The following is a 10,249-nucleotide window of genomic DNA, read 5'->3' as shown; positions in this document are numbered from 1 at the left end:
GTGAATTGGCCATGCTAAATTGCCCGTAGTGTTAGGTGCAGGGGTAAATGCAGGGGAATGGGTCTGGGTGGATGCGCTTCGACGGGTCGGTGTGGACTTGTTGGGCTGAAGGGCCTGTTTCCACACTGTAAGTAATCTAATCTACTTTTTAAATCTTTGTTCATAAGACAATCCCTGCGTACCAGGGATCATTTTAGTGAACCTTCTCTAAACTGCCTCCAATGAAATGGTACCTTTTCTTAAGGGATAAGGGGATCAAACAACTCATAGTACTCCAGATGTGGTCTCACCTGCACCTTGGACAGTTGTAGTAAGATTTCACTACTCCAATCCCCTTGAAATAGAGCCAACATTCCATTAGTCATTCTGATTACTTGCTGCACCTTCAGCCCTGATGAAAGGTGATTGGATCCAAAATGCTAACTCTGCTTTCTCTCCACAGGTGCTCACAGACCTGTTGGGTTTTTGCAGCAATTTCTGTTTTTGTCTTTCTGTAAACTGTTTGTATCCCCTTTGCAACTTGCCTTTCCACTATTTCCACTTCACACCAAAGCCCACTTATCATCTTGCTTGAATCTCTATCTCCCCAAACTCTTTCCAAGGTCATACCAGCTGAAACCAACCTTATCCAGGCAGGGTAGAGAGCAGATGGTAATGTGCTATGCTGGCAAATTGCAAATTTTACCAACAGTGTGCATAAAGATTAAGGGTGAACCTCTGACAAACTTAGAGATGGACTTCATTTAATTTCAGCTTTTTTTCTATAGCTGAGCATTCTCCACTAGCCCACAGACAATGCTACTCTCTAAGTGGCAGAAGCATCAGTTCAAGTTATTTTTTCTCCTCAAAACATTTATTCTGTTTTATTTTAAATCTTTATAGATTCTGCTTCTGGAAACAAGAGCTTTTTACGTTCTTTAGTGTTAAAAGTTATTGTAACTTCTTTGTCCTTTGCATGACAAATTAAATTAAAATCAAATTACCAACTCACTAACTGGTAGGTATAATTATTTTCTCTTGACCATCTCTATTGCAGCTCAGCCACACCTTCTTTGTGCTATTTAAAAAGCCAGAGTTCCTCTTGTCTCACATAATCAACAGCTGTTATCACTAACTCTGGTGCATCATGGTAAATCTCTTATGTATCCTTCACATTCTTCTTAAATTTCAGCACATAAAATTGAACCCAATATTCCAGTTGTAACATAACCAATCATTTTTACAAGTTTAGCACTGTTTCTGTGCTGTTGTCAGCTGTTCTAGTTCTTCATCATGGAACCATTCTTCCTGTAAGCAACACTCCACCAAGGGCTCAGATCAGCAGTAGTAATTCTGGATTAGAGCCAGCTCTAGGATTTCACTGACTAATTGAAAGTCAATGAACAACAGTTCAGCTTGATAAAAAAAAACTACTGCATAATCACATTGGAATGGGATATTGGAAAATATTGGAACACAGGTACTGAATTGTCTTTGACTGCTAGTTATAGCAAGTTGAATGAGAGAAATCGGTGAGAGTTGTAAAGGGGCTTTCACACAAGTGAAACAAGACCTGAAGATCATTGTCACTGCAATCACACATTCTGTCTAGTTTACAAGCTCACATGTCCTGTTAGATTCCCAGCGCATATAGTCACAGCAAATTCTTATGCATGAAAGGAATTATGGCACACTGCACATGAATGGCCTCTATCACACAGCTATAATTAGCTTTATATTTTAATGATACAAATATTCATGCTTCAGTGGTAAAGTTGTGTTATGAATATTTTTGGTATTTTACCCCCAGAATAATTTCAGCATTATGGCCTGCAAAAAATGCCTATGCATGAGCTCCAGTGAATAGGCTCAATGCCCAGTCCTCAAAATGCAGAAGTAATATTTTTATTTCCAGTTATATGGCACAACAATACTTTACAAAAGAACATTAAAAATAGCAGAAGTAGGCCATTTGATCCATCAACTAGTCCAACCAATCAATAAGATCATCACTGATCTGCCTCAGACCTCATCACCTCTTGGTAGCTCAGCATTACCCTCAACTCCCTGAAATTTCAAAAATCTATCTCATCGTTAAATAGTTAAAGATGCATTTTTAGATATTTCAAATAATTACTTTCAAAGTACACTGACAGTGCAAATGTAAATACAGCGAACAATTAGCACCAGCAATTCTCTACAAATAATAGATCACTGAACACCTCATCTACTGTTTCCCTGATGATCAATTGTGAAATAAAGTAGTGAAATACATTGTGTTTCATTCTGTATCAGTTTACTGCAATTAGATTCTATGCTTAATGCCAGCAAGACTTGCACTGCAGCTTGAAACATTCTTGGTTGATGAAAATATGGTGATATAAAATAATTCAATGGAGTCAACACAATTGGGACAATTTACAAATTTCTTTTCAATTCAGCATGGAACTACAATTATCCTTGAATCTGAGCACTAAAAGCCAAAGTAACAACTGGTGTCAACCTAATATTTTCTTAATTGGCAGCATTTAGAATCTACACTAGGTCACATTTCAGCTTTTGTTTCTAATTGAGCCACTGTTCATGAAGCTCAGTGGGAGGTGCTTTTATGGTGCAGTGGGAGTGTCCCCAACCTCTGAATTATTCAAATCTTACTTCCTTCAGAGGTAAGTAACAACATCTCTATAACAGGTTGATTAGAAAGTGCATTATTTGCTGGGACTTCCCAGCTGTTTTTTTTCTTTCACCAGACTAATCAAATAACTTTTTCTCCTTCCACGCTATAAATTTTTTTCTTTCACCAGACTAATCAAATAGCTTTTTCTCCTTCCACACCATAAGTTCTGATGTAGGTTACTGTGGATTAATGTGTTAATATGAGAAGGAAAAATTAACTTGGAAAATTTTACATTAACTGCACTTTCTCAACAAAAGATGAGAGTAGAGACTTTAACTGTCATGATGTTAGATTGCCTATATTAACATATTTTATTAAAGGGGAAATATGCTAGATATTGTATTTATTAATAGTACTTCAGTGAAAAAAAAGCATCTATTGCCCAAACTAGATCATTTATCCTAGCTTAGCTAATCCTACATGACTAAATTGTACAATAATTTGTATTCTTCAATAAAGGCGTGTCATGGTTTAAAAAGTTATTTCTTTTACTTTTTGCATCCAAAGCACTCATGAAACCATTTCCCAGGTTTAGCTAAAAGACAAATGCCACTTTCAACTGCACTTGGACTTTATCTTATCCCTAACTTTAGAAGGTTCCCTCTACATCCGCTGTGACATTTTCATTTGGCAGATCATTCTAAAACTGGTATTCCCAATTTGGAAATCTAGGATGCTTTTTTGTATTTGGCTATGCAAAAGTAGGTTAACTATATGGCTGTTATACTATTGACGGGCAAATAGGTCCAACACATCACACAGCTTGGGTTTCACAGGTTCCAGCTTATTTAAAGTGGTAATGAGTGCAGGTTTTAAAACTGTCTATATGTCTGACATCCAACAAAACTGGGCTATAAATTAATTTCAGTTATAAGCAGTGGCTCTCAAGCTGTAAATCTCTGCCATTATGAATTGGATTGAAATGCATATGAATATTTTAATTAATGCCCTTTTTATAGTCCATTGAAAAGTGAATGCTCGTGATTTTTAGTGGAATCTATTTTATAAATAATACTGTTAACTAGTTGCGATGTTCCAAAAAGAGTACAAAACCATTTCTATTAAACTAGCTTTCATTAATGGTTTACTGCTACTAGTTGAAATTGTTAGTTGGTTCTCGCATATTGTCTTGCCCCTCATCTGACAATCACAATACGATCTACACAATGAGCGAGGGATTTCACTGGTCCATAGGCATCACATTCACAATTTCACTGAATTACCAAACAGAAAACTTCAACATTTTGAGTACCGTACCAAATAAGGACCAGAGAAATTCTTGTTCTAATATATTTATGAAATCAAAATAATGTAGATGCTTAAATATGCTAGATATTGTATTTATTAATAGTACTTCAGTGAAAAAAAAGCATCTGTTGCCCAAACTAGATCAATTATCCCAGCTTAGCTAGCCCTACATAAGTAAATTGTACATTTCTTTGTATTGTTCAACAAAGGAGTGTCATGCTTTAAATATGCAACAAAAAAGACTGATGGAAGTACTTTACTCAGTAAGTATTGCAGCATTCATGAAGAAAAAAAACGACTGATGCTTCAGGTCATACTGGACTTTTGTATACTGAAAGCACTGGCAACTATTAGTGTGTTGTGAGTTGGTTAGCTCAGTTGTCCTGATTGTTGGTCCATATTGCAGAGTGATGCTAATATCATGGGTTCATGATACCTTGTAGGACTCTCCTTCTCAACCTATCCCTTTCCCTGGTGTGTGGTGGCACTCAGGTTAAACACCACCAGTATCTTTCTTTGATAGGAGAGCAGTTCCCTGGTCTGACAGTTCTATGGATAGTTTACACTATATATGTGTGCAGCTTTATCAGGATTCAATGGACTTAATTTTCTTAATGACTGTGATTCAAGAATTCATAGAATCAAAAATCACAGAAAGAGGAGCTTCAGCCCATCAGAATTGTGTCATTTCTTTAAAAGACCTTTCCAATACCTTTCCACTTTCATGTTGATTCTTTTGATACTTTCCCTATAGGTATTCACTGAATACCTTTTTTGAAAAATGCTATTGCATCCCTTTTCACCACACTTTCACACAATGCATTCCGAATGACAACTTGCTGAAATATAAAACCCAGAACTGAATGCAATATTCCAGCTGAGAGCTGACCATTGTCCCATATGTGCACAGTTTCTTCCCAATAATAAATATCACAGACTCCTTTCAAAGTCTTCTGTTGTTATTTGCTACATTTCCAAGTTGTGTGCCCTCTGCAAACATTGAACTGATGATCTGTATGCTGAGGATAACTTTATATATATATATCAAAAAGAGCAGCAGACTGGCACTCACACCTGGATGAACAAGACAGTATACACTCTTTTAGTCTGCAGATTCCTTGGCGACTGTCCATTTAGTCCCCTGGACTTTAATGTTCTTTCCAGGTCTATGGTGTCGTATTTTGTCAAGCACCTTTTGAAAATCCGTTCAACCAAATAAAACATGATTTGGCCAATGGATTTTCCATTCATTTTAAAAAAAGTAAGACTTATGGTTGACATCAATAGTAGGAGTGCCATGGTGACTAACAAACTGCTATTACAATCAATATGAGCTGGTTTACAAAAACACACAAAATGCAAAATGTTTCAGGTGAAGCAGATTTGTTACAGATTCGGGATTCCATTTGAACAAAGTATTCAGAGAGACCCCATCAACCAGCAGGAACTTGAAATATAAAAAGAGTTTACATTAGCTCATTTTTCATTCAAATCATAGGAGACTGGCACATTCATGTACTCATTTCAGTGGTGATAAAATCGTTGATTTTTTTTTCATGGTCCTTATTGTATTGCCAGAAGTCAGATGAGTCATTTCAGCAATGTAAACATAGGCTGCCAGCAAACAAGCACCAGACTCCTGATCTGAACCAAACTAGTTGTGGTGGAAAAATAACTTGTCATCTCATCAGCCCAGCCAGACTTTAATTCAGTTCCCAACAGGTAAAATGGCACACTGCAAACTCACATCGTTATTCATCCTTTAAAGTTTCTATCGTTCGTAATTTTTTTTGTATTAGTGAGAAGACATCATCTCTTATTGTCTTTACTTTCGTCAACATGTCTAATAAAATTTTAAAATTCTTAAGATACATCTGGGACATTTAACTGTTGTCCCCGCACTAACATGCATTCAAAAGGACAATGGCTTGTATCAGATATTTCCTTAAATCTTGTAAGACGAAGAATTCATGCTTAATCTGTTGTCATTATAGCTTAATACATAAGCACTGCATTAAAGGTTTACAGCTTCTCTTCCAGCTTAATCATCCCAGCACTTAATATTTTTAGCAATCTTCTGCTTTCAAAAGCCAATATGTGCTAGATATATTTCCTAAAGATTATTCCATGTCCATAAAGAAAGCTCAATCTTCCATTGTATGTACGAATAAAGTATATACTATCGGAATAATAATAAAACAAAGGATTTTGGATGCCGGAGATCGGAAACAAAAACAAAAACTGCTAGAGAGACTCAGCAGGTCTGGTAGCATCTGTGGAGTGATGACTTGGAGGTGCCGGTGTTGGGGATGTACAAAGTTAAAAACCACACAACACCAGGTTATAGTCCAACAGGTTTATTTGGAAGCACTATATTTCGAAGCGGCACTCACAAACCTGTTGGACTATAACCTGGTATTGTGTGATTTTTAACTCTGTGGAGTGAAACAGAGTTAATGAGTTTGGTGGACAATATCATTCAACATTTCACAAAATGAGAAGAGCTTGTATTTTGTGAATAGTTTTTCACTTTCCAGTCGTTAAACGCAAAGGTTCAGATGTAGGAATCGACAGTGTGCGCAAATATTCTCAGTAAACCCCGGCCGGAGTAAACAGATAAAGAATCCAAATGGAACCCAACATTAGACAGATGGATTCGGAATTGACAAAATAGCTCTTCAGGTATGTGGACATTTCAAGAGCTGTTCCACACAAGGAAGCGAATCACAAGTGATCACGCTCTAAAATAACTTCTCGTTCCGCTCGGGCTGGAAGCCATGGGAAAGTTACGATGCCACGTTATTTATTTTGTCTGGTTAATTTGTTGTGTTTTTGTCTGGATATTTTTGAAGCCTGGTTTCCGATCACTTGTGTGGTCTTTTAATTCTTCCGAATTGCGCTGTTAAAGAAATTGCAATGACCGGAAGTTATCTTCATCTTATTACTTAAAACAATCTGGGAAACGTTTAGTTTTCCATGATACTGAACCAACAATTTCAAACCCGCAGCCTGTATTTTGCATGCGCCCATTTGGGGAGAAAACCAATAACCTACGATCCACACATACACGTGTGCATCTCAATTAAAACAAAAGCTCCCCGCATTGGGCCCCCGTGTCCCTATCCCCTAGACTGAAAGACCCGGGTTCAAGTCCCACCCGCTTCAGAAGTGTATAATAACATCTCCAAACAGCTTGATTAGAAGGAAAATAGGTTAAATTAAAAACAAATGCAGTTGGTTATTTACTGTGCAGAGGAACATTAATTGTGTCATAAACTAATAATGAGAACTATCACTCATAACTAAATTACTGTGACAGGGGGTGACTTTCCGGTTGTTATTCGCTGCACAATGTATAGGCCACGATTAGACTTCTGTAACATGTACCCTCTGACCTCGCTCTAAGCAAATGCCCGGCATTCTGCCCGATTTTATGAGCCTGGAAGCCCTGTCAAGTTGGTATGGAGCTGTTGTCTCCAATGACTAGACCTCAATGCTCCTGGACCCTGATTGCAGCTTCCCTCATACCTCGGCCCAGGATTCCTACAGAGTCTGAGAGTAACCATTGGAGCAAGGGACCCGCTCTAAGATGGGGATGGGGGCAGACGGGGAAATAGAATTGAGATAGCGAGATAGCGAATGACTTTATAGAGGAGCAGGTTAGAAGGGCCGAATGGCCTGTTCTTGCTCCGAAGTCCAAGTTCCTATTTGAAGCCACCCCCCCCCCCCCCCAAAGTAAGCTGCTTTAGAAAAAGACTGAAACTTCCAAAGGCACACACTTCTTGTTTGGACAGACCAGTTTCTGAATATTAACACATTCAAAACGAAAACACAAAAGTCCACTTTATACAGTGTAGTCTTCATTTCATCATCATTTATATTATAGGGGGAGGTTGAAATCCTAGTGAGTTGACAGAAATCTAAGCCCTTTCACACAGGATTGAGAGTTTTACAGTAGGCCATTCGGTTCAACAAGTCCATGCTGGTCCTTATATTCCTGACCTGATCTGATGAGCCTTATCTATGGCGTTTCTGTTTCTCTAGCTGACCTTCACACATTGCGTTGTGATTAGAAGTAATCTGGATGTGCTGTAGCCTTACCTGCTGAGGAGTTAGCACTGTCCCTGCCCTCGCCGCCGGCCGCATCGCCGCTGCTCACCGCCGGTTGGTCGTTGTGACAGTGACCCTGGTCGAGTCTGGCCTCAGTACTGGAGCAGCAGTAGCGCAGGGAGCAGGAGCCGCAGCAGATGGTGGCCGAGCCTGAGTCGAAGCGCTCGGGACACTGGAACCCTTGGTGCCAGCTCCCCTGAGAGTCCAGCCAGCCGTGGCAATACTCTCCGCTGGCATTGACCGGAACCGGGGCCACTAAGAAAGCAGCGGCGAGCAGAAGGTGCCAACCCGGGAGCACCCTGCAGCTTCTCATCATCAAACCCATCCCCAAGTGACCAGGAGCCACAGGTCAGGGGTCAAACCACAGAGACAGGCAGCAAAATACAACAATGAGGAGCCTTCACACACTCTGCCCAGCTTTTAAAACATCCTAGTTAGTTCGGAAATTAGAAAAGAGGGGCAGAGAGACCCCGACATCAGACCCACAGTCTTTAAACAACAAAGCAAATGAAGGGGAGGCAGATTTCACTTCCCATCTTCATCCAGGCGATTCACGATTACATCTGATTTAGTTGCTGGTTTTACTGGAACAAGCAAGTGACACTTTCCCCTTTGCCCAACATCTCCACGGTGCTTCTGAACCGGGAGCAGTAACAAGAACAAAAAACAAACGTCTTTCAATCCAGATCTCCAAGCAGTGGATACCAGCTACTCCCCTTCCGTCTCCAGTCCAGCTCCGTATGCATCACCTTTAACTCTTCCTTCTCAGCATTGTAATCCGCCCGACCCGATTGAAGGCAAAGACACTGTTGCTACTGCATTTTAGCACAGAATCCCTGAGGTACACCCGTGCACAAGGGATTGTCAACTTTTTTGGGGGGAATAAAACGGTTCAAAAAGCCCGCTCTGTCCAAAGGCTGGGACTAGCACAGACGCTGGCAGATTCTCGCCTCTATTATATCCAGGAGCTTGCACAAACCAGGCGCAGCAGTTAGGCGAGTGTCAGCGCCGGAGCTGAAGCCATCCCCACCTCTGGCTCCGCTCAGTACTAACAGCCTCCAGCTCCGACAATCCCTGCTTTTCACTGTCTCACCAGCAGTCTCCGCTTCATATTATACAGGACTTGCGCATAGGTCTGAGTCTGCGTGAAAATCAAGTTCCCATGGGAATTGGAGTTTCTTCAGTGGCCAAGCTTAATGTGCCTGATGCCATTGTGTGCCATTTATTCCCTTGGCAAGATGGATAATCTTAAACTGAATGATTCGCTAGAAATATGTGCAATACTTTGAAAAAGTCTTTGACCACTTGATGCAGGTATCCGAGGGCTCAAACATAACGCCAGAGGGCTGTTGGTTGTGCAAGTTCATGACAAGCTGCATAGATAAATGGGGGAGAAACTTTGAGGACGGGTTCACATGGTTTCCTCACTCGGTCCGGACTCTGAATTAACGTGAATTTGGTTTTGTGTTTGCAACAGCCTCCACACTGTTGTGAACAACGAAGAATGGAAAGTAGTTACAGGTAATAGTTAAGAGGTCATAGGAACCCTTTTAACGGGAGCAAATGATAAAAGCTACAATACACGGTTTTTAGGGAAAACCCCACTGGGAATCGGGGGGAAATACGCCGGAATTGTACAGCAAGTCGTTCAGAACCTTATTTCAGCAGAATCTCTGATCAAGGTGCGCAGTTGCTGTATTTGCTGTTGTTGCTATGGTAATATTCGTATTCAGAAAGTCAAATATGGAGATTTCATTGTTAAACAGGAAATGGGACGTGGGTGATTTTCCGATTTCTTTCATCGTAGTAATGTACCCGGATCATATATTGCTACCAAAACATGTCAATTGAACAAAGTTATAACCGGTAGAGACGTGGCGATGCAGACTACGTTCAGTTGCGTTGGATCGTCAGCCATGTACAGGGGAAGTTGGTTTTCCAATTCTGTTTGGAAGCTGTTAATATGAATCAATGAGACCAGGCCAAAATTATAGCTGCGGTGCTGCAGACCCAATCCAATCACTCGGGAGGACCGGGCAGACTGATGTTTCTTTCATTGTTGTTTGTGACAAATGTGAGGTCAAACAAAGTTTGAAGACGGGCTTGTGGGTTCTGGGAATTACAGTAACAGGTGTTGGCTTTTCGGTCCTGTCCTCAAAGGTTCTCTACATACACTCAATGCAGATTTAACGTTTTGAAAGGAACTTTCTGAAAATGCCAGAATTTTTCTCCAAG

The 10,249-nt window shown here is 40.2% G+C and overlaps 1 protein-coding gene across 1 annotated transcript in view; it reads right to left on the bottom strand.

Annotated features, from left to right (window-relative positions):
* Positions 1–9,135, bottom strand: part of LOC122550759 (protein shisa-2-like) — a 21,867-nt gene extending 12,732 nt beyond the window's left edge. The window contains exon 1 of the mRNA XM_043691977.1: positions 8,006–9,135. Coding sequence (XP_043547912.1) covers positions 8,006–8,339 — 334 coding nt within the window. The 5' untranslated portion in view covers positions 8,340–9,135. The remainder of the gene's footprint in view (positions 1–8,005) is intronic.
* Between the last annotated feature and the right edge of the window lie 1,114 nt (positions 9,136–10,249).

The sequence above is a fragment of the Chiloscyllium plagiosum genome, chromosome 6, assembly GCF_004010195.1.
Source record: "Chiloscyllium plagiosum isolate BGI_BamShark_2017 chromosome 6, ASM401019v2, whole genome shotgun sequence".
Taxonomy (NCBI): domain Eukaryota; kingdom Metazoa; phylum Chordata; class Chondrichthyes; order Orectolobiformes; family Hemiscylliidae; genus Chiloscyllium; species Chiloscyllium plagiosum.
The sequence above is the reverse complement of the archived record's forward strand: the minus strand, read 5'-3'. Positions and strand labels throughout refer to the sequence as shown.